Source organism: Accipiter gentilis, chromosome 37, assembly GCF_929443795.1.
Source record: "Accipiter gentilis chromosome 37, bAccGen1.1, whole genome shotgun sequence".
In the NCBI taxonomy this organism is placed as follows: Eukaryota; Metazoa; Chordata; class Aves; order Accipitriformes; family Accipitridae; genus Astur; species Astur gentilis.
Genome location: NC_064916.1, coordinates 581038 through 608049, shown reverse-complemented (window position 1 = coordinate 608049; position 27012 = coordinate 581038). Strand labels below are relative to the sequence as shown.

Below are 27012 nucleotides of genomic sequence, written 5' to 3'. Positions count from 1 at the left end.
TCACCCAAAAATCCAAGACCGATGATGTCACCTCCCGGGGACACTCACGTGGCTGAAGTCGGGTGCTCTCCAGGCTTTGGCCACCGCCACCATATTCGCCACCAATTTCCCGTCAGGCCCTCGGAGGTCGTTGGCCGCGTTCCCGTCGTAGTTACCGCAGATCCCGCAGAGGTGTTTGCTCAGCTCCTTGGTCACCTTCACCGTCACCTCCCCGGCAGCACTGAGGCCGATGGTGAATTCGGGATCTTGGATGATCCAGATGCCGCCTCGGCTCTCCGTGACGGTCAACGTGCTGGAGACCTTCACGGGGAGGGTGGCCGGGACCCCTTTGACCTGGAGAAGACACCGATAGGGACAACATGGCTCCAGGCAACCCAACATTGACATAAATATCAATTGGGGTGAAAAAGCCAGGAAATAGGTCATTGCTCCACCACCACCAACCTTCTCCAGAGCTGTGGAGCCCCCAAACGGGGCGAAATCCCTCCATTTTAGTTACGGAGAGATGGTGCGAAGCGCCCTGGGAAGGGGGGGGGATACGTGGGATGGGAGCCAAGGTTGATCTCGTGGGGTTCGTTCCTGCTGGGGGATGGGGGGGTGGGAGGTCGGGTGGGGGGCTCGGAGACTGGGATTCCCTCCGTGGGGCTGGGATAAGGGTCTGGGGTGAAGGAGGGCACCCATGGGCGCTTACTTTCCATTAAATTACTGGGGAAAAAAAAGGCAATTTGGGTCAATAGAGAGAACTGAGCAGATGCACGGACAACTCTTGATGATGGTGGGCTGGAAGATGCCACCCACGGGTGCCCCGCTTGCACGGAACTGCCAGGAAAAAGGTTGTTGGGGTCAAAACGAAGGAGCGGGTCAAGGCGTGGCCACCTGGTGGTGACGGTGGCACGAAGAGCAGCACACGGGGATGCTTCCTCGGCGAGAAATCGGTGGGGGGTGGGGGGGGAAGGTGATTTTTGGTTTAAACGAAGGGATGGGCCAATGCGAGGACAGCCGGTGATGACGTTGGGATGAAGGACAGCACCTGCATAGCCTTATCGTGCATTAAACCGGTGGGAAAAAGGGCAATTTTAATCAAAAGGAAGGGTTGGGCGGTGGCACGGAGATCTCGAGGTGACGGCGGGACGAAGGACGACACGTGTGGGGGCTTCCCCTCGTGTGAAACGGGTGGAAAAAGAACAGTTTGGGTCAAAATGAAGGGATGGGCCAACGTGGGGACATCTCCCGGCGACGGTGGGATGGAGGACAACCTGTGTAGGTGCTTCCCTTGCGTGCCACCAATGGATATTGGTGGCAAACGACGGAGTTTGGGTACAATTAAGGGCAAGGCGGGACTTTTTGGGTGGCAGTGGGGTTGGGGACAACCTACCCAGACCTTCTTGTCCTTCTTGATGGTGAGGAAAGCCTGAGGGCTGTAAAGGTGAAGGGCCACCACGGCCGGTCGGTCCCCATCCTCGCTGACATCGGCCAAGAGCCGGAACCAAGTAGGTCGGTGTGAATCGCATGGGGAGACCATCACGTAGATGCCGGGGGCCGTGGTGGTGCCGGTGGCTCCATCGAAGGAGATGAAACGGGTGGCGGGGGCCAAGGTGCATTGCCCAGGTTGCTCCACGCAACCCCGGACGCCGTCTTTGAGGCCACAAATTTGGCTGAAGGGGCAACCGGCTGGTTGACATTGCATGCCGCCGGCGGCCCGGCAAGTGCAGCTCTCGCTGCAATCGGCGGAGAGGACGGTCTCGGTGATCTGCAAGGCGGGAGGGTCAATAAAAACGAGGCGTTTGATGGGTTTCCCCTCGAGAAGATCGGAAAAAACCGGAGGGAAAAGCGGCGCGTAAGAAGTTTTTGCTCTGCGGCGGCGCAGAAGGCAAAGAAACATCGCGCGCGAGCCGTGTCCCGCCAGCAAAGACCACGAGGGTGCGGAGAAATGCCACGGGCAAGTGGAGTTCTTCGCTTGCGAGGATTGGTGGAAGAAAAACGCGGCCGCACTCAAGAGGTTGCAAGAAATTAAAAAAGAGGTTGCGTGCGACGGGTGTCACGCAGAGCTGGAGACTTGCATGGGACGCGCAAGGGCGCAACGCTTCCCTTGCAAGGGTGTAAGCACCCATGGGGTGCGCAAGGGTGCGACACTCCTCTTGCAAGGGCGCAAGGACCCATGGGATGCGCAAGGGCGCAACGCTCCTCTTGCAAGGGTGCAAGGACCCATGGGATGCGCAAGGGCGCAACGCTCCTCTTGCAAGGGTGCAAGGACCCATGGGATGCGCAAGGGCACAACACTCCTCTTGCAAGGGTGCAATGCTTCCCTTGCAAGGGTGCAAGCACCCATGGGGTGCACAAGGGTGCGACACTCCCCTTGCAAGGGCGCAAGGACCCATGGGATGCGCAAGGGCGCAACACCCCTCTTGCAAGGGTGCAACGCTTCCCTTGCAAGGGTGCAAGCACCCATGGGGTGTGCAAGGGTGCAACACTCCTCTTGCAAGGGTGCAACGTTCCCCTTGCAAGGGCGCAAGCACCCATTGGGGTGCGCGAGGGTGCAACGCTCCCCTTGCAAGGGCGCAAGCCTCCCCGGCAGCACCCACCTCGAAGTAGCGTCCGCGGTGGAGGCAGCCGCAGGAATCAGCGGGGACGCACTCGTCCCCGTTGAAGAAGAAGCCCTCGTTGCACTGGCAGCCCTCGAAGCATTTCTGGGTGCACTGGGTGCTGTCGGAGATGCTGGTGCAGGTGCGGTCGCAGGTGCGGGCGCAGAGCTCGTAGTGGCTGTTGGGGGGGCAGGAGACGGCTGGGGGGGGGAGGTGGGCAAAAAGAAAAGCGATGACTTTACTATTTGCGATTTCTTTTGTCCTTTTCCAAGGAAATGAATAGAAAAAACCCCCACTTTGCAGCAGCCGTTGCAAAAGTAAATATTGTACAAAGGCGGGTGCTGCACGTAAACCTCTTCCCCCAGCAAAAAAATCACCCCCCCCCCTCCCGAACCGGTGCAGCTGGCTTTCCTCTTGCAAAAAAACCCTCCAAAATAAAACCGAATTTTGCATGCAACCGCCTTCCCCCCTTGCCAAGATTTGCAGAACTAAACCACCGCTGCCTGCAACTCTTCCCCTCGCAGAAATTTAAAAAAGCGGCGCGAGCGACAACGTTCTCCTTGCAAAATAAAGCCACGGCGGCGTGCAACCGCTTTTCTTGCTGCAGGCTTTGCAGAACGAAGAGCAGCTGCGTGCAGCTGCTTCCCCCTTGCAGAAATGCAAACCCTGGTGCATGCAACCGCTTTCCTTCTTGCAACTTTTGCATAACTAGCCAGCAGGTGCATGCAACCACTGCACTCTTGCAGAAATGCAAACCTTCATGCATGCAACCACTGTCCTTCTTGCAACCTTTGCAAAACTAAAGAGCAACTGCATGCAACTGCTGCACTTTTGCAGAAATGCAAACCCTGGTGCATGCAACCGCTTCCCTCTTGCAGAAATGCAGACCCCGGTGCATGCAACTGCTTTCCTTCTTGCAACCTTTGCAAAACTAAAGAGCAACTGCATGCAACTGCTGCACTTTTGCAGAAATGCAAACCCTGGTGCATGCAACCGCTTTCTTGCAACCTTTGCAAAACCAGAGAGCAGCTGCACGCAACTGCTTCCCTCCTTCCAGAAGCGCAAACCTTCATGCATGCAACTGCTTTCCTTCTTGCAACCTTTGCAAAACTAAAGAGCAGATGAGCCCAACTGCTGCACTCTTGCAGAAATGCAAACCCTGGTGCATGCAACCTCTTTCTTTCTTGCAACCTTTGCAAAACTAGAGAGCAGCTGCATGCAACCACTGCACTTCTGCAGAAATGCAAACCCTGGTGCATGCAACCACCTCCCTCTTGCAGAAATGCAGACCCCGGTGCATGCGACCTCTTTCCCTCTTGCAGTCTTTGCAAAACTAAAGAGCAACTGCATGCAACGGCTGCACTTTTGCAGAAATGCAAACCCTGGTGCATGCAACCGCTTTCCTTCTTGCGACTTTTGCAAAACTAAAGAGCAACTGCATGCAACGGCTGCACTTTTGCAGAAATGCAAACCCTGGTGCATGCAACCGCTTTCCTTCTTGCAACCTTTGCGAAACTAAAGAGCAGATGAGTGCAACTGCTGCACTCTTGCAGAAATGTAAACCTTCATGCATGCAACCGCTTTCTTTCTTGCAACCTTTGCAAAACTACAGACCAGCTGCATGCAACCGCTGCACTCTTGCAGAAATTCAGACCCTGCTGCATGCAACCACTTTCCTTTTCGCACCCTTTGCAAACCACGACCCTCCGCGTCCCACCGCTCCCTCCCTCAATGAAACCCAAACTGGCTGCACCCAACACCCCTTCTCCCTCCCCCCCCCCCGCCCCGACCCCAGCACCCATCCTCCGATAACTCACGGCATCCTGCAACCGTCCGCCACTCCTGCAGCTGCCCGCCGGCGGCTTGGCACGCGGTGGCGTAGGCTTGCAAGCTCCGGCACAACGCTCCGGCGCCCAATGGGCCGCAACGCTCTTGCCGGCAGGTGGCCACGTGCTCTTGGGGTGCCACCACCCCATGGCACCCAACGAAAGGTCCCGTCTTATCCGCCAGCACCCCGCAAGGTCCCGGCTCGGTGGAAGGGCAGGGGGGTGGTGGGGTCCCATGGGTGCAAGAGGGGGTGAGGGTGCCCCAAGCGTCACCCAGCTCCCGGGGGGAGTCAGGTTCGTCGCCGGCATCGCCGTTGAAGTTGCCGCAAAGACCTTTGGTGCGTCGGCGGTAGGTGGCGGGGAGGGTGAGCAAGGCGTAGGAGTCGCCGTCGTAGAGGAATTTGGGGCCGTCGCGCACCCGCAGCACCCGGTGGGTGCCCTCTTGGGAGACCGTGGCCGTCCCGCCGGGAAGAGTCAGGGGGAGGAGGTGCCGCTCGCCGTCCACCTGCGGGGAAGGAAAAGCAGAAAAAAAGAATTAAAAAAAAAAGGAAAGGTGAGCAAGGCGGGGTGCGCATCGCCTGACGTCGAGTTTGCGCCCCAAAAGAGGGACAGAGCCACAAAAGAGGGATGGCAACCCAAAATAGGGATTGCAGCATGAAACAGGGCTTGCAACTCAAAATAGGGATTGCAACCCGAAATAGGGATTGCGCCCCAAAATAGGGATTGCAACACAAAATAGGAATTGCACCCCAAAATAGGGATTGCAACCCGAAATAGGGATTGCGCCCCAAAATAGGGATTGCACCCCAAAATATGGATTGCACCCCAAAATAGGGATTGCAACTCAAAATAGGGATTGCAACCCGAAATAGGGATTGCAGCCCAAAATAGGGATTGCACCCCAAAATATGGATTGCACCCCAAAATAGGGACTGCAACTCAAAATAGGGATTGCAACCCGAAATAGGGATTGCAGCCCAAAATAGGGATTGCAGCCCAAATTAGGAATTGCGCCCCAAAATAGGGATTGCACCCCAAAATATGGATTGCACCCCAAAATAGGGATTGCAACTCAAAATAGGGATTGCAACCCGAAATAGGGATTGCAGCCCAAAATAGGGATTGCAGCCCAAATTAGGGATTGCAACCCAAAATAGGGATTGCAACCCGAAACAGGGATTGCGCCCCAAAATAGGGATTGCAACACAAAATAGGAATTGCACCCCAAAATAGGGATTGCAACCCAAAATAGGGATTGCAACACAAAATAGGAATTGCACCCCAAAATAGGGATTGCAACACAAAATAGGAATTGCACCCCAAAATAGGGATTGCAACACAAAATAGAGATTGCAACCCAAAATAGGGATTGCAACTCAAAATAGGGATTGCAACCCGAAATAGGGATTGCAGCCCAAATTAGGGATTGCGCCCCAAAATAGGGATTGCACCCCAAAATATGGATTGCACCCCAAAATAGGGATTGCAACTCAAAATAGGGATTGCAACCCGAAATAGGGATTGCAGCCCAAAATACAGATTGCAGCCCAAATTAGGGATTGCAACCCAAAATAGGGATTGCAACCCGAAACAGGGCTTGTGACCCAAAATAGGGATTGCAACCCAAAACAGGGCTTGTGACCCAAAATAGGGATTGCAACACAAAATAGGAATTGCACCCCAAAATAGGGATTGCAACCCGAAATAGGGATTGCGCCCCAAAATAGGGATTGCAACACAAAATAGGAATTGCACCCCAAAATAGGGATTGCAACACAAAATAGAGATTGCAACCTGAAACAGGGCTTGTGACCCAAAATAGGGATTGCAACCCAAAACTGGGATTGCGCCCCAAAATAGGGATTGCAACACAAAATAGGAATTGCACCCCAAAATAGGGATTGCAACCCGAAATAGGGATTGCGCCCCAAAATAGGGATTGCAACACAAAATAGGGATTGCACCCCAAAACAGAGATTGCAACTCAAAACAGGGCTTGCACCCCAAAATAGAGATTGCAACCCAAAAGAGGGCTTGCAACCCCAAAATAGGGCTTGCAACCCAAAACAGGAATTGCACCCCAAAATAGGGATTGCACCCCAAAATAGGGATTGCAACTCAAAATATGGATTGCAACCCAAAATTGGGATTGCACCCCAAAATAGGGATTGTGCCCCAAAATAGGGATTGCAACCCAAAACAGGGCTTGCAACACAAAACCGGACTTGCAACCCAAAGCATTTTTTGCACCCCAAAGCATTTTTGCCACCCCTAATCCCCCCCTAACTCACCGCCACCTCCCACTGGGTGCCCCGGCTCATGCTGACGGTGACTCCGTGCACCGTGACCGACAGCCGGCGGATCAACGTCGCTCCTTCCTCCCCGCTTTCCTTCTCCACCTCCACCGTGAAGGGCACCAGCGGATGCTCCGGATCGTCATCCTCGACCTTCGCCAACGTGTAGGTGCAAGTGCCGGCGAAATGCAGCAGGCGCCCGTCGAAAGTGCTGTAGGAAACGGCACCCAGCACCTCGCAGCGCCCACACGCGTCGGGGTAACAACCCCGCACCCCATCCTGCACCGCGCACACTTCGCCGGCACCGCAACCCGCCGGCTGGCATTCCACCTCCCCGTTTTTTCGGCAAACGCAACGCTCGCTGCAGCGAGGGCAAGCAAAAAACTCGTCGCCCGTTTTGTAGTAGCGCCCTTCGTGCGAGCAACCGCATTCGGCCAAGGGGACGCAGCGGTCGCCGCTCAGGAGGAAACCGTCGTTGCAGAAACAGCCTTCGGCGCAGAATTTGGCTTCTTTGCATTCCTCCGCTTCTGTTTGGCCGCGGCAAGTGGCCGGGCAGGCTGGGCCACAGAGTTCATAGTGTTGGTTCGGGGGGCAGAGGGGGCCTGTGGGAGGGGTGGGTGGGAAATCAGCGGGGCTGGTGGTTGCAGAGCTCCAAAACCTTTGTGCGCGGAAGCCCTTAAAGCCCCTCGTGCAAAATAGAAAGACTCCTTGCATGCAAAAACTTCATCCAAACCCGGCTTTTGGCTTGCAAGCCCCAAATAATTCATGCATGCAAGACCCAAAACGTCTGTGCAAGCCAGACAGCCTTCACGCGTGCAAACTCAACCACTGTCGTGCGTACGACCCCCAAGCAACTTTGCACAAGCAAAAAAAGGTCAGGCAAACCCAATCGCCTTCACGCGTGTGACCCCAAACCCTTTGCACAAGCAAAACCACATTGGGCAAACCCAACAACCTTCGTGCGTGCGATCCCAAACTCTTTGCACAAGCAAAAAAGCGTTGGGCAAACCCAACCACCTTCACATGTGTGACCCCAAACCCTTAGTGCAAGCGAAAACACGTTGGGCAAACCCAACCACCTTCGTGCGTGCGACCCCAAACCCTTTGCACAAGCAAAAAAGCATCGGGCAAAGCCAACTGCCTTCGTGCGTGTGACCCCAAACTCTTTGCGCAAGCAAAAAAGCATTGGGCAACCCCAAACCCTTTGCGCAAGCGAAAAAGTGTCGGGCAAACCCAACCGCCTTTGCGCGTGCGACCTCAAGCACCTTTGCACAAGCGAAAAAGCGTTGGGCAACCCAAAGCGCCTTTCTGCAAGCAAAAAAGCATCGGACAAACCCAACCGCCTTCACGTGTGCGACCCCGAGCACTTTTGTTCGTGCAACCCCCAGGAGATTCCCCCTGCCCCAAAACCCCACGTACTGCAGAAGGCGGCAGTGCGCCACGGCTTGATGCGGACGCCCTGGCTCTGGCAGGCGGTGATGTAGGCGCTGATGGAGCTGCAGACGGTTTCCTGATGCCCCTTGTAGAGGCAGGTGTCGAAGAGACAATCGTCAAAGTAGGGAGCCGGGTCGATGGCGCTGTGGCAGGCGCTGAAGGGTCCGTCCTTCTTTATCAGGAACCCGCAGTGTTTGTTGCCCCGGTAGGCACGTTTCTCCGCTTCGGTGCAAACTTTGCAATCCTCGGTGCAACCGGCCCAACAACCGGGGACGTCAGCCACCTTCCAGGAGTCGGCAAATTGGATTTCGTCCGTAGTCGGCTGCCCATTGGACATATTGAAGTCGTCCTCGGGGTCGCCGTTGGCGTTGCCACAGAGGCCGCAGACGGCCTCCGAGTAGGTGTTGGGGAGGATGACCCTGGCGTAGCTGTACCAGTCGAAGGTGACGATGACGTCAAAGTCAGTCTTGATGAAGCCGTGGAAGCCCTTGAGGTAGACGTGGAGCTTGTTGCCATGGCTGAAGGGTAGATCCACCAGGATCCCGTTGACCTGGAAGGGCAACATGGGTTGCATAATGCCATACAAAAACTTTGAAGCCCACCAAGACGCCACGCAATGACTTTGAAGCCCACCACGACACCACGCAACGACTTTGAAGCCCACCAAGACACCACGCAATGACTTTGAAGCCCACCACAAACCACACAAAGACTTTGAAGCCCACCATGATGCCACACAATGAACCTGCAACTCAACCGTATGCCATGCAACCTTGAAATCCACCCAGAGGCCAAGCAATGACCTTGCAAACCAACCAGGCATCATACAATGAGCTTGCAGCCCACATGAACACCACACAACAAGCTTGCACCCCCTCCCAGACTCCGTGCAATGAGTTTGCAACCCATCCAAATGTCACGCAAGGACCTTGCAACCCATCCAAATGTCACGCAAGGACCGCGCAACCCAACCAAATGTTACGCAAGGACCCTGCAACCCAACCAAATGTCACGCAATGAATTTGCAACCCAACCAAATGTCACGCGAGGACCTTGCAACCCAACCAAATGTCACGCAATGAGTTTGCAACCCAACGGGACACCATCCATCAACCTTGCAACCAAACCCAATGTCATGCAATGACCTTGCAGCCCACCGAAACACCACACGAGGACCTTGCAGCCCACCCAGATGCCGTGCAATGACCTCGCAACTCCCTGGCACCTTGTTCTCCCCTACCTTGAGCTTCTTGGGGTGCACCTGGCTGAGGCTGAGGGTCATGTTGTAGACCATCAAGGTGACCTCCTTGGTGTAGGAGACCACGCGGCTGCCGCGGTTGTTATTCTCCACGGTGACGGTGAAGGGGACGAGGGTGGGGTCATCCGAGCAGAGGCCGGCCAACCGGTAGACGCAGGTGCCCATGAAATCGTAGCGGCGCCCGTCAAAGGTGGTGTAATGGGGGTCACCGGTGGCCACGCAAACGGAGCGGGTCTTGGCCACGCACTGCCGCACGCCCTTCACCACGGCGCATCTCTCGCCCAACTTGCAACTGGCCTCCTTGCACACCACCATGCCCAAATCGGCGTCGCACCTGCACCGAGATTGGCAGGTCTCGTCGGCCCAAAACTCTTCACCGGGACGGTAGTAACGACCGTCGTGGGTGCAGCCGCAGCTGGCCACCGCCACGCATTGGCCGCCGCTGAGGACGTAGCCCTCGTTGCAGGCGCAGGTTTCGACGCAGGGTTGGGTGCAAGCGGCGGGCGCATCCTGGTTGGTGCACGTGGCCGGGCAGGCGTTGCCGCAGGCTTCGTAGTGGCTGTTTTTGGGGCAGGGTAACGCTGCGGGGGGAGGAAATGGAGCAATTAGAGGGGGGGACGATGCAGCAGCAAGTTCATGCGACGAGCGCTTGCATGCAACGTGCCGGGGATGGATACTGTACCGTATGAACGCGTTAAGCACGTTGCATGCAACGAACGGGGATGGATATTGCGTCATATAAATGCATTAAGCACGTTGCATGCAACGTCCCAGGGATGGATATTGCACCATATAAATGCATTAAGCATGTTGCATGCAACGTCCCAGGGATGGATATTGCACCGTATGAATGCATTAAGCACGTTGCATGCAGCGTCCCGGGGATGGAAGTTGCACCGTGCTTTTGTGGAGAGCACCTTGCATGCAACATCCCGCCTGGATTTTACACCAAGCAAACGCACTGAGCGCTTGCATGCACCATCCCGGGCTGGATATTCCCCCCGTGCTCATGCACAGAGTGATTTGCATGGATATTTGCATGGATTCAAGGCTGGATATCCTCTTGTGCGAATGCACCGAGTGTTTTGCATGCAACATACCCAGGTGTGGATATTCACCCCTGCAAATGAATCAAATATTTTGCATCCAACGTGGCCAAGCCTGGATATTGCACCATATAAATGCATCGAGCCTTTTGCGTGCAACATTCCGGGGCTGGATATTGCACCGTGTTAATGCACCGAGCACTTTGCACTTGACATCCCAGGACTGGCTACTACCCCGTGCAAATGCATCGCTTATTTTGCACGCAAAACCCCGGAGCTGGATATTTCCCCCTGTGCAAATAACACCGAGTGCTTCGCATGCATCATCCCCTGCTAGATAGTCCCCCTTTTTTTTTGCAAAACCACGTAGACCGAGGAGGAAGCCCGTTGCTTACGGCAGCCCGACGGCGTCCTCCAGTCATGCACGACGGCTCCGTGCTTCTTGCAGGTGGACGCATAAGCCTCCAGCACCTGGCAGAGGATTTTCTTCGCCCCGTTGCTCATGCACACGTCGTAGAGGCAGTTGCGGTAGAACTCCTGGGGCTTGATGAAGTTGTGACAAGCCTTGAAGGGTCCCTGGAAGCTTTTTTTGATGAGACCACAGTACTGGTTGCCCCCGTAGAGCTCTTTTTTCTCCTCCTCGCACACCGGGCAGGTGCCTTCGCAATAATCCCAACAAAACGGGTCGTCGTCGTCGTCGTCGAGGACTTTCCAGTCTCCGGCCCAGGCCACCAAGGCTTTGAAGTCACTGCCGCTCTCGGGGACGTCGTCCTCGGGCTTGAGGTTGAAATCGCCGCAGAGACCGCAAGTGTGTTTGTAGTAGCTGCTGGGGAGGTCGATATGCAGATGCCAGTTCCAGTCGTACGTTACCCGGAGTCCAAAATCTGTCTCCAGCACGGCTCGGAGCCCGCTCTGGAAGACCTGCACTTTGCCATCTTCCAGGCTTACCGGGAGCAGCGTCACCACTCCGTTCACCTGCGGGTGGGGGGGAACCAGACGTGAGCGCGGCGCACCTCGCCGCAGGCAAACACCCCCCACGAGGTCCGTGCCCTCCGGGCAAGATCCAAAACTCGGACCCGACCTCATCGGGGGGGCTGCCGAGACGCTCTGTACAGCAAAAATCCTCCGGTTTCATGACATCACTGCCTTTGTCGGGCTTCGCTTTTGCCTCACCCGACTCGCGGCAGGAGCCGGCTGCCATCACAAACCTCCCGGGGGGGCGTTCCACCCGCTTTGAGGTTTCTTGGAGACCTACTGCAGCCAATTTTGGTGGTTTTGGCTTCCCCAAGGGGCAGAAAACCACCTCGGGTTGCCCCATGCAAGGCAGCATATCCCCAGCATATCCCAACATTCCCAAAATCCACATTGCGGTTTGATCGATTTAGCCAAAAATAATGGTGGACCTGATGGAGCAGGAAAGGGGGTTGAACGCGGTGGAGGAGATGGACGAAAAAGGAGGTGGGGAAGCGATGGATGAAAAAAGAGGTGGGGAAAAGCCAATTTTCCCTCCATTTTACGCCAACTCACCCTGACTTTGCCCACTTCCCTCAGGTGAATGGAGACGTGTTGGCCGTAGACCTTGATCTTGGCCAAGCTCACGTAGGAGACAGATTTCACCCCACCACGGATGTCGTTCTTGCCCTCCACCTTGAAGGGCACCAATCTGGTGTCGTTCCCGCAGGATTCGGCTATGGTGTAGGTGCAAGTGCCTTGGAAGTCGAAATCGAGCCCGTCGAAGGTGTGGTAGTGGGGGTCCCCCCAAGCCCAGCAGCTGGCAACCAGGGATGGGACACACTTGGCTTGGCCACCCTTCAGCTTGCACCTCTCCTTGGGACGGCACTGAAGGGCTTTGCAGGGGTCTGGAAGGAGAAGAAACCGTGGGAGAAGTCATGGTGAGGAGGACATCCCACGTCACCATGCAAACCAAGCGTCTTCACCACTGTTGAGGTCCCACCAAGCGTCCTCTGCTCGCCCTTGGCACCTCCGAGATGTAAATCAGAGCACAACGATCCATCGCCAAACCCAAATTTCCCCTTTTCAGTTGTCTTTCCCCCTCTCCCGTTCATGGAAAAAAAGCATCGAGATTGGGTTCATCCTGACCCAAGATTGCACCCATCCTTCAAGAGCAAGGTGAGTGGTTAAAACAGGCCACGGGAGTGAACGCAAAGCCAAGGGGTGGCTTTTCTGAAGCATTTTGCACCTCCAAAATTCTCCCATCACATCCCTGACCCTCTTAGGGTGGGAGACGGGCTCTGTAGCCTCCATCTCCCCTTACTGTGAGGTTTGCACCTCAGCCTGCACCTCTAAATTAAACATCCAGACCAGCCCCAGGATCTACTCCGGCTCCAAGATCCGGCCATCCCTTTTTTTTTTTTTTTTAACTCAAGCAACTCCATTTTTCCTTACTTCGATTGATGCAACCCAAGATCCCACCCCGGATTTCACAGGTTTCGTCATCGGTGCAGCTGTGGCTGCTGCAAGTCAAGCCTTTGCCGGGGACACACGTGCAACGCTGCTGGCAGTTGTCCTTCAAGACCGACTCGTGGGGCTGCGGGGCGAGAGGTTGCAAAGTGTCGTGATTAGAAAAGCAAACTGCATTACGCAGAAATGCATAAAAATATGTAGAAGAGGGGGGAGGGGGGAATATATATATTGAGGTCTACCAGCGAGAATAAGCAGCTTTGCGAAATGCAGAATTGCTGAGGAATTGATCCCTTTTGTTGCAAGGAAAAAAAATAATCCCTTTGCCCTCTTCCACCTCCTCTGAAGGAAAAAGATATTATTATTTAGCGCCTTCAGGTGTGGAAAGCATTGCTACTATCTGGGTATCCACATCTGTGCTAGCACCTTTATGCCAAGTGATAAAAGAGATGGAAATGCTCCAATTTTCTTCACGTGAAACCACAGAATCGCTTGGCAGACGGAAGATTTTGAGGGTTGGTTGTTTGGTTTTGCTTTGGGGTTTTTTTTCCTGCTTTGGGCCGTGCGCACGTCGCCTTTGGAGCAACGTGCTGCAACGCAGGCAGGAGGAAAATGTTAAAAAAAAATAATCCCCCAAACCCATCCAAACTCGGGACATTACTACCTTATAATATTTCCCATCCACAAAGCATCCACATTTGTCCTCGGGAACGCAGCCGTGCCCATCAAAGATGAACCCTTTATTGCAGTGGCAGCCTTCGGCGCAGGTTTTGGGGCATTTAGAAGAATCCACAAGCCCTATGCAACTGTTGACGCAGAGGTTGGTGCAGAGGGAGTAGTTGCTGTTGGCTGGGCAGCTGAGGGCTGGAAGGAGAAGGATGATCATCCCAAGATTGAACGTTGGGTGGAAGAGCAGGGGGGTTGCACCCCAAGGAGATGGCAGAGCCCCAACGCCGGTGAATACGCAACCCGTTGGCGCTTGGTGTTGGGGACAAGTGGGAAAAGCCAACACAAGCACCAACAAAGTGAATTTTTGTTGGCTTTTCCCATTTTTTCCCCCGGTGTCGATGAAAGTTCACCCCTGTTGGCGCTTGCGTTGGCTTTTCACCCCATACCAACAAAAATGCACCTGTTTGGTGCTTCTGTTGGCTTTTCCCACTTGCCCAAAATGCCGATGAAAATCCACCCGGTTGGCACTTAATGTTGGTTTCTCCTGCTTGCCCAAACCATGGATGAAAACACACCCAGTTGGCTTTTCTCATCTATCCCCAGCGCCACTGAAAACGTGTCCCCCCCCCTTGCATTGGCTTTTCCCGGGTGCAATGATTTTGATGCCATCATCATCCTCCCCACCCTGGGCTCCCAACCCAACATCACCATTTGCATCACCCCACCCATCGAGGGTGGTCAGCACAGACACCCGACCCCAGCGTCCCTTAGAAATAAATTATAAAGCCCTGCCTGTTTTTCAATTAATCCCAACAAGATGTGACTTCCCGGCCATGGAGGACGTCTCCCACCCACGACGCCCCAACTTACGGCAGAAGGATGGTCTTCTCCAAGCCGTGATGATGCCGCCGGCGTCTTGGCAAGCAGCGGCGTAGCTCTGGATGCTCTGGCAGAGGACGCGGGTGTCCCCTCTGGTGAGGCAAAGATCGTGGAGGCAGGCTTGGAAATATAGGTCTGGCTTGATGAGGTTGTGGCAGGAGTCAAAGGGACCCTTCGGCAACGTGAGGATGCCGCAGTAGTTGGGTTCCTGGAGGACTACCTTCCTCTCCTCTGTGCAGACGGGGCACTGGTCCTTGGGGCACTTCTCACTGCAAGCCGCATCGGACGTTTTCCAGGCAGAACCAAAGACCATGGCGTTGGCGGCCTGTCGGCCACCAGGGAGGCGGAAATCGTCCTTTGGTTGCCCGTTGTAGTTGCCACAGAGCCCACAAAGGTGGCCCTGGTAGGTCTGCGGGACCGTGACCGCCACATGGTGGTGGAAGTCATAGCGTATGAGGAGGCCAAAGTCGGTCTGGAGAAGGACGCCCGTCCCGTGTTGGTGCACCTGGACCCGACCCTTGCTCAGGATGGCCGGGAGATGGTGGAGTATGGAATCCACCTGGGACCGAGAGAGAAAAATCCTCCAGTGAGCCTCAAGGATGCTACAAGAAGAAAACTATGGAGGTAAGAGCAAAAAAACATTGGGGGAAACACCTTCCAACCAACCTTTTAATGAATTTACGGCTCCCACTTTGAAACTGGAAGGCAAAGTGGGGATGAGCAGGGCTTTGCCTTGGAGATAGGGGTGAGATCTTCCCTCCATCAAGGAAAACTGATTTTTTTGGGCTCCCCTGCTCACACCCCAAAAAAGGTGGCCCACAAAAACTGTGACGGTGCAGCTCTTGCTTCACGCCAGAGTCAACGTGAGCCTGTAGACTTTGACACCGACATGCTTGCAACCAAAAAGAGGTACGGCTGTGCGTCACGATCCACCGTGACAGGTCCCTTGTTGCCTCACACCAAGGTCAACAGGAGCCCGTAGACGTCGCCACCAAAATGTTGGCCCTCAAACCGGGATGGAGCACAAAGCACAGACTTAACTGTGATGGGTCCCCCCTCGCCTCGTGTCAAGGTCAACACGAGCCCATAGACTTTGACGTCGGCACGTTCGTACCCTAAAAGAGGTGGACCGCCCCGCGTGGGTGGAGATCGTGTCCCTCTCGCCTCATGGCAAGGTCAACCCAAAATAGGGATTGCACCCCAAAAGAGGGATTGCAACAGAAAAGAGGGATTGCAGGCTGAAATAGGGATTGCACCCAAAATAGGGATTGCAACCAAAATAGGGATTGGACCCCAAAAGAGGGACTGCACCCCAAAATAGGGATTACAACACGAAACAGGACTTGCAACTCAAAATAGGGATTGCACCCCAAAAGAGGGATTGCAACTCAAAATAGGGATTGCACCCCAAAATAGGGCTTGCAACCCGAAACAGGGCTTGCAACCCAAAATAGGGTTTGCAACTCAAAATAGGGACTGCAACCCAAAATAGCGATTGCAACCCATAGACTTTGTCACCAGCACGTTTGGGCCCGGAAGGAGACGGATGACCAAGTACCGCCTTACCATGACATCTCCCTTCTTGCCTCGCATCAAGGTCAACGTGAGCCCGTAGACTTCGACGGACAACGCTTGGATGCCGGAGGCCTTCGTCTTCTGCCGGCCATCCTTCTTGATTTTCACGACAAACGGTTCGACGCTGTCACCGCCGCAGGTCTTCGTGAGGACGTAGGAGCACGTGCCCGAGATGTTGAAAGCCAACCCATCGAAGGAGAGATAGTTGCGGTCACCGGTGGCTACGCAGGCCCTGGGAGCGGTGGGTTGGCATTGGAAGACGCCATCGACGAGTTTGCCTTCGCTGCCTCCAGGGCAAGGAATTTCTTGGCAGTCAACCATGCCGCCAGCCTGGCACTGACATTTCTCCTGCTTGGTGGGGAAGAAGGTCTCCTTCGCCTTGTAGTAGAAGCCCTGGTGGAGGCACCCGCACCTGGACATGGGGACGCACTCGTCGCCGCTGAGCACAAAGCCGTCGTTGCACACGCAGCCCTCCCTGCACCGCTCTAAGCACTTCGCCGGGGCGTAGATGCTGCTGCAGGTCTGGCCGCAGCTCTGGGAGCAGATCTCGTAGTGGCTGTTCGCAGGACATGAAGGACCTGCCATGAGACAAGGAGATTCGTTAGGAGCAATTTCCTGCAATTTCCCTGCGATTCAGGACGCTGTTGTGCCTGGTCATGAGGTTCAGCAGATGTAGATCTTGGTTGACCCAATCGCTTCGTGGTTAAATCTCATCTCTTCCTCCTTGTGGACATGATGAGGGAAGGGGTGTCCTTAAGGGACATTTCAACCCTTTGGAGGTGGGGATTTTAGCCCCCCGAATCACCTGGTTCTCCCCATTATCATCGAGGAAACAAAGACATTCCCTCAAGCGACAGAATCGCTCCCACGTTGGGTCCCCAGTCGACTTCCCGGGCAGGTCCCTCTCCCCTAATTTAGATATTTTTGGTGCATCTCCTGCGTTTTGCCCTCTAAGCAATCCAGGCAATTAGCCCTTCCTCTCGTTTTTAGTCAATGCGAAGGAATTGGTGCTTATTGGGGCTAAATTATTCGACCCGTCATAGCCGGATGAGACATTTTGTTCCCTGGAAGGGTTTCTGGGCATTGGCTGTAAACAGAGATGATGGAACCAACCTAGACTTTGGGTGGGATAAAGCACCCAAAGTCTAGGTTGGACCTCTGCTTCGTCCCCACGTGGGTTTGGCCCAGGATTGGGCTTCCCTTTGATGCTTGTGACCCCTCATGAAGCAGAAACCCCTCTAATTAGCCCAACTTACTGCAGAAATCGTCTGTCCTCCACTTCCCGATGATCACGCCGGCAGCCTGGCAGGCAGTGGCATAACGGGCGATGATCCGGCATATCGCCTCCTCTTGGTGCGGAAAGAGGCAAAAATCATGCACGCAGTTTTGGAAGTATTTGTTGGCATCTATGTGAGCGTGGCAAGCTATGAAGGGTCCATCCACTTGTGGAATGATCCCACAACCCAACTTCAAGACCTCCTGGCGCTGCAGAGCCGCTGCCACGGTAGGACATTCCACCTTCGACAGCTCCACGCAACCTGGGACGTCGGTCACCTTCCAGCTGCGTCCGAAGGCGTCGGGGTTTGATGTCACTTGGCCATTCTTCATCATCATCTCGTCACCCGCCTTCCCGTTGTAGTTCCCGCAAAGGCCGCACAGGGCGTTGGTGTAAGTGCTGGGCACCGACGCGGTGACTCGGCTTTGCCAGTCGTAGGTGACAGTGAGGCCAAAGTCTGTCTCTACCACCGCTTCCTGCCCATCTCTGTAGACGGAGATCTTCCTATCTTTCTGGTAATACGGTAGGTTGACCAACCGGTCATTGATCTGGGGACAAAAGCAAAAAAAAAACCCCCAAATTTGGTATCCAACAGTACAAATTGTCTTCCTGCCACCTGCCATCTGAGCTCCAGCCAAAGCACCCAAATCATGCAGACGAAGATTTTTCGGATTGAATCATCTGCGCCAAGTACAGCTGCCCACCAGCTTTGACGTGAACGCTGCCTGAGGCTCCACGGCTTATATCACGCACCAATCTCCCGCTTCAGGTGGAGATCCTTCTATTTAGGTGATTAAATCTCATCTTGATTAACGTGGGGGAAACAGACCTGGTAGCTCTGGATCTCGGCGGCGTAGTTGGAGAAAAATATTCAGCATTACCCAATACAGACCAAAAAAATAGAGGAGCGAGGGTGGAAAAGAAGAAATGGGACAAGGAGGTTGGGATGAGGAGCAGAAAGTGAAGAACGTGGAGATTAGGTAAAGAAACATTTGCTAAACTCACCATGATTTTGCCGGGGTGTTCCTGGCTGATCACAATGGTTTTTCCATAGACTTTGACCATCACGAGAGCAACGGAGGCCAGAAGTTCCTTGTCCTGGCGGCCATTCTGCACCAGCACCTGGAAGTCCACCAAACCTTGGTTCTTCTGGCACAACCCAGCGAACTGGTACATGCACGTGCCCTGGAAGATGAACTTCCCACCATCAAAGCTCTCGTAGTGGGTGGCACCGGTCGCTGCGCAGGTCCCATATCTCTTCGGATAGCAACCCTGGACGCCGTCCTCCACCCGGCACTCTTCCTCGGCACGGCAGCTGGCCGAACGGCACACGGCCCTCCGGGATTCCGCGTCGCAGACGCAGCGTTTGGTGCAGGTGCTGTCCCCCCAAAACTCTTCGTGGAGGCCGTGGAGGAGACCTTCGTAGACGCAGCCGCACTTGCCTTGGGGGATGCACTCGTCGGCGTCGAACACGAAGCCCTCCTGGCACTCGCAGGTCTCCACGCAGGCGGAGGTGGCGCAGTCGGCGGGCATCGCGCCGTTGTTGCAGGTGGCGGGGCAGGCGGTGCCGCAGGCGGTGTAATTGCTGTTCTTGGGGCAGGAGAGAGCTGTGGAAGGGACAGGACACCGTGGTCACGGTGGAGAGAACGCTCCTCGGCCGTAAGAAGGTGCGGCTGAGCGCTAAGAAAACCTGCGTGGGCTTTCTGGAGTTTTACGTGGACTTTGGAGAGTTGTCGTGGACTTTCTGGATCTTCTGCATGGACCTTCTGAGGTCTGCATGGACTCCCTGGACTATCTACCTGGACTTTTGGGAGTCCCCATGGACTTTCTGGACTTTCTGCATGGACTTTTGGGACTTGGACTTTCGGGACTTGGACTTTCAGGACTTGGACTTTCAGGATTTGGACTTTCGGGACGTGGACTTTCGGGACGTGGACTTTCTGCACAGACTTTCTGAGGTCTGCATGGACTCCCTGGACTATCTACCTGGACTTTTGGGAGTCCCCATGGACTTTCTGGACTTTCTGCATGGACTTTTGGGACTTGGACTTTCGGGACTTGGACTTCTGGGACTTGGACTTTCAGGATTTGGACTTTCGGGACTTGGACTTTTGGGACTTGGACTTCAGGGACTTGGTCTTTCAAGATTTGGACTTTTGGGATTTGGACTTTCGGGACTTGGACTTTCTGCACAGAGTTTCTGAAGCCTGCATGGACTCCTTGGACTTTCAGCAGAGACTTTGGGGAGTCTCCATGGCCCCTCTGTACCTTCTGAATGGATTTTCTGCAGAGACTTTTGGGACTTGGACTTACTGGCCTATCTAGTGGGATTTTTGGTGTCACCATGACTTTCTGGACCTTCTGCATGGATTTCAAGGAGTCTGCGGACTCCCTGCTCCTTCTGCATGGATGTGCTTCTGGAGCCCACATGGCCTTTCAGCAGAGGCTTTTGGGAGTCTCAAAGGACATTCTGGACCTTCTGAATGGACTTTCTGGCCTTTCAGCAGAGGTTTTTGGGAGTCTGCCCAGACTTTCTGCATGGAGTTTTGGGACTTGGACTTTCTGGAGTTTCTACGCAGACTTTCTACATAGACTTTCTGGAGTCTTCCTGGATTTCCTGGGCTTTCTGCTTGGACTTGCCGCAATTCCTTTTCCCAGGAATCTACGATGCTTGGAACCCCGAGCCCTTTCAGGCCCAGCTTTGTGCAGCCTGATTCAAAAATGACCTGCCCCCACCTTGCTTGACAGCGCTAAGGAGAAACACCTCCTCCCCCCAACGTAATTTCCCTTTTGCGCCTGTTTTCTCCTCATTCCCATCCCATCACCCCTTAATCCCACCCACCTTAATTAAGGTCGCAGCCCCCTGCCTACCCAGGGAGAGGATTTTCTGCCAACCAGGAGCTACTCACGACAACGTGCCAGCGTCCTCCAGTCAGAAACGGTGATTCCTTCCTCCTGGCAGTCATCCGCGTAGGCTTTGAGGGCTTGGCACAGCTTGAGGTGGAGCCCGTCGTTCATGCAGAGGTCGTAGATGCAGTTTTTCTGGTAGACCTTGGGGCTGATGGTGGCGTGGCAGCGTGCGAAGGGCCCCGAGCTTTGGATGAGCAACCCGCACGACGTCGCCCCAACGTACTTCGTCTCTTCGTCCCGTCGGCAACGTCTACAGTCTCCGCTACAGCTGTCCCAGCAGCGGTGGCTCTTGGGAACCTTCCAGCTCTGGCCCAACTCCACAGGGTTCTGCGCCAGGTTGCCGTCGGGCATGAGGGCATCATCGAAGGCTTTGCCGTTGCTGTTGCCGCACAGCCCGCACACTTTGCCGAAGAGCTTGCTGGGGAGCTTCACGACCAAGTGGTCATCCCAGTTGTAGACGATCTTCAGCCCGAAGTCAGTTTTAATCAGCACGGACTTGCCCTTCTGCTGCAGGTGGAGTTTCCCTTGGGCGAGGGAGATGGGGAGGTGGGAGCGATGGTTGTTCACCTGGAGGAGAAAAAAAAACCCCAAACCAATGTGAAAACCAAACAGCATCAAACATGGGGCAAAAAAAATGGAGTTTTTTGAGCTTTGAGATATCTTCTTTCAAGACATGACCACGCAGTCGCGTCATCGACTCATGCGTGACAAATCATAGAATCATTTAGGTTGGGAAAGACCCTTAAGATCATCATCGTTAAATACATTATTGCAGTGAAATACCAGAACATTGCTTTGGATTTGATAATTAATTTTCTTGCATACCCTCACGATCCCATTCTCAGACCTGACCACGGTGACGGTAATGTCATAGACACAGACGGTCACGGAGTCGATGTAGGAGACTTTTGGGTTACCCCTCTGTTGGTTTCTGGCCTCGACGTTGAAGACGGGCAGGGTGGGATCCGAATCACAGGTCTTGGTCAAGGTGTAGGTGCACGTGCCCATGAAATCAAAGACTTTCCCATCAAAGGTTTGGTAGTGGGGATCGCCGCTGGCCCAGCAGGTCGAGGAAGTTTCTTGGACGTACCTGGGTTCCCTCTCCACTATCTCATAACTCCCGCAGCCCTCATCTTCACAGGAATGTGGAGCAGAAGCTGCAGCAAAAGAGAAAAAACCCCCAAACCACCCATGGATGGCGACCGCGGAGAAGACCCAGCCGTCGGCAAGACGCAACCACGTGTTGGCCCTACTTACTCGCGGCGCAAAGCCCGGTGAAGCCGTAACCGGCGTAATTCTGGAAGCCGAAGACCAGGAGCCCAAAGGGTGCCCACCGGTGCTCGGCGCTCTGGATTTCTCCTGGCTTGTTCATGGTGACAGTGGCCCAGGAGAAGTCTGTGCCGGGAATCGTTTGCCAGGAGACGGTACTGTCCGTCTTCTGGTTGAGGGTGACTGCGTTGGCGTCCGCGTTATGGGCAATGAGGACTACGTGGTTCTCGTAGTCATCCAAGCTGCTGACCCGGTAGGACGTGCAGTAAGTGGAGACAGGTGGGATGTTGAGTAGGAAGGGGTCTTGCCCAATCAAGCCGGTATGGGCACCGGTGAAGAAGAAAACCACCTGAATCGGAGCCGAAGCGCTCACATAAAAAAACAAATTTTGGTTAACGTTGAACTTGTGGACCTCCCCGGCGGCAATGTCCTTGGTGGTGGCCGAAGTACCCGTGTTGTAGGTGATGGAGGCTTTCTCGGCTGCCACCACGTAGACGAAGTCCATGTCCTTCTGCAAGGGGTTGGGGGGGATGACGTAGACATTCCCCCAGGCGGTGACCGGCAGAAGCTGCTCAACCACGTAATCACAGGCGGTGTGAACCTTGGCGCAGCTGTGTCCGCTGAGGACCGCCACGGCGTTGTCTGACGTGATCTTGGTGCCGGATAAATCGTAGCTGCTTTGGAGTTGGAAGCTGTGGTAGGGGTGTAAGAAGATGCGGAGGGTGGACCCGGGGGAGTAATTCCTCTCGTTGTAATAAAATCGGCCTTTGACGTTGATGGAGACTCTGGCCGAAGTCTTCCCGGCCACCACCACGAACTCCTTGACGCCGTCTACATTGGCGTCCTCCGGCGTCACCAGGTAGTATCGGTGGCCCAAATTCTCTACGGGCAAAACGGCGGTGGCCCCCACGGTGTGCTTTTTGGCGTTGACGGACACCACGGAGATCTCCTCGGTGGACTGAACGGAGACGACTTTATTCGAAATCCGGGTGCCGACCATCTCCATGCGGCCGGGGACGCGGACGGAAACCGTTTCGGCTTTGCCAAGGGTGACGGTTTGGGTGAAGGTGTCACCGTGCGCCGTCACCGTCACCTGGGTGGAGGCGACGTGAGCCGTGAAGATGAGCTGGAGGTCGGGGTAGATGCCTTCATCATTGTTCTGCGGGAAGGCGGCGAGGAATTCCTTGCCGCGGAAAGTCGCGGTGGAAAAACCTGGGAAAAGAAGGGAAAATAGGGGTTGGGGTGGTTTTTGGGAGTTTTTTTGGCTGCAGAAATTATAGTAGAAATTTCGGCCAAAAAAACCCCAACCCAAATCAAGAAATAAGGCTGATTTTTTATTATTTTTTTTTAGAAATATGCAATAGGAAGTTTGGCAAAAAACAAGGAATGAGGGGGTTGGGGCTGAAAAAAACCTGCCATAGAACATTCTGAAAAAAAAAAAAAAAAAATTAAAAAATAGGGAATAACATTTTTTTTTTTTTTTCTGCAGAAACGCGCAGGAGAAAGTTCTGAAGAAACGGGGAAATAAATTTTGCTGCAGAAATGGCAACAGAAGTTTCTGAAAATTAGAAATTAGGGAGTAAGGGTGGATTTTTTTCCTTGCAGAAATGTACAGTTAGAAAGTCTTGAAAAATAAAAATGGGGAATAAAAGTGTTTTCCTGCAGAAATTGTGATAGAAAGTTTGAGGTTTGGGGTTTAGGTTGGTTTGGGTTTTTTTTTTGTGCGGGGAGGGGTGGGGTTAAGCATATAATAAAGGTGTTTTATTGCAGAAATAACAATAGAAAGGCCCAAAAAATAAAAATCAGGAAAAAGGACATTTTGCAGAAGAAATCTGAAGAAAGTTCCAAGTGTAAAAGAAAGGGCTGGAAAAGGTTTTTTCTGGATGCAGAAATTGCAGTGGAAAATCCTGAAAACCTCCACTGGAAATAAACCTTTTTATGCTGCAGAAACTTGCAGTAAAAATTACTAAAACCCAGGTATTAAGGGCTTTTGTTGTTGAGGGAAATAAAAATGAAAGTCTTTTGCTGAAAAAGAATGGGGAATATGGGCTTTTTCTGAAAAGAAAATTAGTAATAAGGGATTTTTGGTGAAAACAAAACAGGTTTTAAGGGCTTTTTGATGAAAACCTCCTAGGCAGTAAGGTTTTTTCTTTAAAAAAGCAAACAAAAGCAATAAAAGAAGGTAATAAGGGCTTTTAATTTTTTTTTTTTTTTTTTTTTTTAAGAAAAAACACAGCCACATGTGTGGCTGTTTCCAAAAAAAAACCAAACCCAAAACCACAAACAAACCATGACAGCTTATTTATTTTATAATAATTTTTAAAAATCAACCCAAACAACAGGGAATGATGGCATTTTGTATCATGAACTCATGAGAAGTACTGATTTGGGTTTTTTTTTAAACGAAAAAATATTTCCAAACCTGGGAATAAGAACTTTATGCTCAAAACCAAATAGGCAACATGGACTTTTGGTGGAAAAAAAAAAGGAAATAAGGGCTTCTGCTGGGGGGAAAAAGGTGATAAGGGCTCTTTGATTAAAAAAAAAAAAAAAAAGAAAAAGAAAAAGAAAAAGCAGGTGATAAGGGTTTTCTGAAAAAAACAAACAAACAAACAAAAAAACTCAATCAAGTAATAAGGGCTGTTTTGGTAAAAACAGCTAATTTGAGCGCTTTTTTTCCTTAAAGAAAACAGGGAATAAGGGCACTTTGTTGAAAAACAGAATAATGAGGTTTGGCTAGAAATAAAAATGGGTAAAAAGGGCTTTTTTGCTGGAAGGAAAAATAAATCAGGTTGGTTTTTTCTGAAAGAAAAGGAGCTAAAAAGGGGTTTTTGCTGAAAAACAAAGAGGTGAGAGTGGGGGGGTTGATGAAAAAATAGGATTTTTTTTCTGCCCCCCAGAAAGGTGATAAGGGGCTTCTTTCCTGTAAGGCAATTGTGATAAGTGGGTTTTTCCCTGAAAAGAAAAGGAAAAAAAAGGTAATAAGGGCTTTTTGGTGAAAAAGAACTGGTAATAGGGGCATTTGGGTGAAAGAAAACAGGTAATAATGACTTGGGGGGGGGGGAGGAGAGGGAGTAAGGGCTTTTTTTTATTGAAAGAAACAAGGAATAAAGACATTTTTGTGGCCAAAAAGCCCAAATAAGATAAGGGGTTTTTTTCCCTCGGGGAAAAAAAAAACCCAAACCAAATGAAAACCAGGTCAATAACGTCTTTTTTCCTAAAATAAGAACAAATGAAAGAGCTTTTTCCTAAAAAAAAAAAAAAAAAAAAAAAAAGGAGAGAGAGGCGATAAGAGCTTTTTCCCTCTCTAAAAGAAAGCCTGAATGTATACGGCATTTTTTTTTCTGGAAAAACAGAAAATAAACACAAACAGGTAATAACTTTTTCTTTAAACCTCAACCCCCCCCCCCCCCAAACAAACAGAGAACAAGTGGTTTTTTTCTTTAAAAAATGAGGAAATAAGGGCGCTTTTTTTTTTCCCCCTTATCACCCTTTTTTTTTTTCCCTTGGGAAAAAAAAGGGTGATAAGGGCTCTTTGCTATTAAAAAAAAAAAAAGAGCCAGTGATAAGGATTTCTTTGTGGAAAAAACCCAAACCAAAAGCAAAGGATGAGAGATTTTTAGTGAAGAGGCAAAGAGATAATAAAATCTTTCTGCTGGGGGAAAATGAGGGAATAAAGGATATTTTCCGACCCCCTCCCAAAAAAAGGGAATAAAGACTTTTTGCTGCAGAAACCTACAGTAGAAAGCCCTAAAATACCCCCCAAACCCAGGAAATTAAGTGGGTTTTTTGTGGTTTGTGGGTTTTTTGTGGGTTTTTTGTGGGTTTTTTTGAGGGGAATAGGGTTGGGTTGTTGCTCACCACAGAAGAGAGCCAGCCAAGCCGGGAGCCGCCACATCCCGCCCATCGCCATCGCTGGAAAAAAAAACACCAAAACCACCCCCAAAATGAAAATTTACTTCCCGCCCCCCCCCCCCCCCCCACACACACACTTGACCCAAAATTGGCCCAAAAAAGACTTTTTTCCACCCGATGGAAATTTCTCACAACTCGCTTGGGGTCGAATCCTGCTTGATGCCCCCCCAACCCAATGACCCCCCAGTTGTCCCAGTATCCAACCCAACAATCCCTCAACTTCCCTTCCTGATGTCACCTCAACGACCCCATCGTTCCCATCAAAACTTTCCACAAAACTTCCCGAGGACGAAATCTCCCCCCCCAAATCACCCAAAATTGGGTCAAAAAGGGGTCAAATAGCATGGACAACCCTTCCTTCCACTTTTTGGATATTCTCAGAGCTGCCGATCCCCAACCGTCGCTCAACGTCTGTTGGGTTTCCCACCCAATGGGGATTTACAAGATGGGTTTTATCTAAATCGTCTCTCTCCGGGCTTGGGAGGGATTAAAAAAAAACCTTTAAAAAATAATTTTATAGTCAATTTAACCCATCTGGGACTCCTGCTTGGTGGGTGAAGGCCTCACCGACGCCTTGTTTTGCTCAGATGGGACATAACTGGGCTCACACCCGAAAGGACGAGGCAAAATGCAATTAAAAAAAATATAAAAAGGGAAAGGAAAACCGTTCCCAACCCCACGCCGCTTACCGGCAGGCTCCGATCAGCGTCTCTCCTCGAAGCCCATGGACACGTGAAGATGGATGAAGAAAAAACTACAGGGTTGGTCCCAAAGTCTCCCTTTTTATAACCAGATGGGGCTTATCGGCATTTTCCTGAGAATCTCCTGGCAGAGCTCCCCCTGAGAGCAGCAGGAGAAGGAATTGGCTCCGAAAAGGGCTGATTTCAGCTGATTCAGCAGAATCTCGTGGAAGGGGACGCGGTAGGGGCTGCCGAGTCTTGGCACGACCCAAGGAGGTCAGGTTATGAAACTGCCCTGGAGTTCCAGAGAACTGGACATTCTGGTGCACGTCGGGGAGCCAGGACTTGAAAACGTGCAGCTGGTCTCCTTCGCCTGCGACATTCTCCTTGCAAAAAGGCTGCTGAGGACGTTGCAATGGGTGCAGGACCCATACGAGATGTTGCAACGGGTGTAGGACCCACAGGACACATTGCAACGGGTACAGCACCCACAGGAGACATTGTGATGGGTGCAGGACCCACAGGGGACGTTGCAATGGGTGCAGGACACACAGGAGACATTGCGATGGGTGCAGGACCCACAGGAGACATTGCGATGGGTGCAGGACCCACAGGGGACGTTGTGACGGGTACAGGATCCACAGGGGATGTTGCAATGGGTGCAAGATCCAGACAAGATGTTGCAACAGTTGCAGCACCCACAGGGGACATTTCAATGGGTGCAGGACCCATATAAGATGTCGGAATGGGTGCAGGACCCACAGGAGAAACTGCGATGGGTGCAACATCCATTGGAGATGTTGCCATGGGTGCAGGACCCACAGGGGACCTTGTGATGGGTGCAGAATCCGTACAAGATGTTGTGATGGGTGCAGGACCCACAGGAGACACTGCAATGGCTGCAGGACCCACAGGGGACGTTGTGATGGGTGCAGGACCCACAGGGGACGTTGCAATGGGTGCAGGACCCATACGAGA

General features: G+C 52.7%; 1 protein-coding gene across 1 annotated transcript; it reads right to left on the bottom strand.

The window, feature by feature from the left end:
* Positions 1-3: 3 nt before the first annotated feature.
* LOC126035151 (IgGFc-binding protein-like) lies at positions 4-26646 on the bottom strand. The gene is made up of 20 exons (XM_049793283.1): positions 26044-26646; positions 25301-25354; positions 21428-22651; positions 20996-21327; positions 20170-20737; positions 18266-18867; positions 17241-17808; positions 15976-16562; positions 14401-14968; positions 13526-13725; positions 12847-12988; positions 11968-12299; positions 10836-11415; positions 9377-9975; positions 8122-8686; positions 6700-7304; positions 4400-4913; positions 2583-2782; positions 1376-1750; positions 4-333 (listed from the first exon to the last, which is right to left on the bottom strand). Exons 2-20 carry the CDS (start codon positions 25350-25352, stop codon positions 28-30), a joined length of 8919 nt encoding a protein of 2972 aa, XP_049649240.1. The 5' UTR covers positions 25353-25354; positions 26044-26646; the 3' UTR covers positions 4-27.
* Positions 26647-27012: the final 366 nt, after the last annotated feature.

What these genes read in the sequence shown, in the direction of transcription:
- LOC126035151 (XM_049793283.1), bottom strand. Translation starts at nt 25,352, where the DNA reads ATGGCGATGGGCGGGATGTGGCGGCTCCCGGCTTGGCTGGCTCTCTTC. An exon ending in GAGGACGCTGGCACGTTGTC is followed by an intron (nt 18,868 to 20,169) that starts GTGAGTAGCTCC and finishes TCCCTTCCACAG; the next exon opens with CTCTCTCCTGCCCCAAGAAC. An exon ending in CTTGGGTTGCATCAATCGAA is followed by an intron (nt 12,300 to 12,846) that starts GTAAGGAAAAAT and finishes TTCTCCTTCCAG; the next exon opens with ACCCCTGCAAAGCCCTTCAG.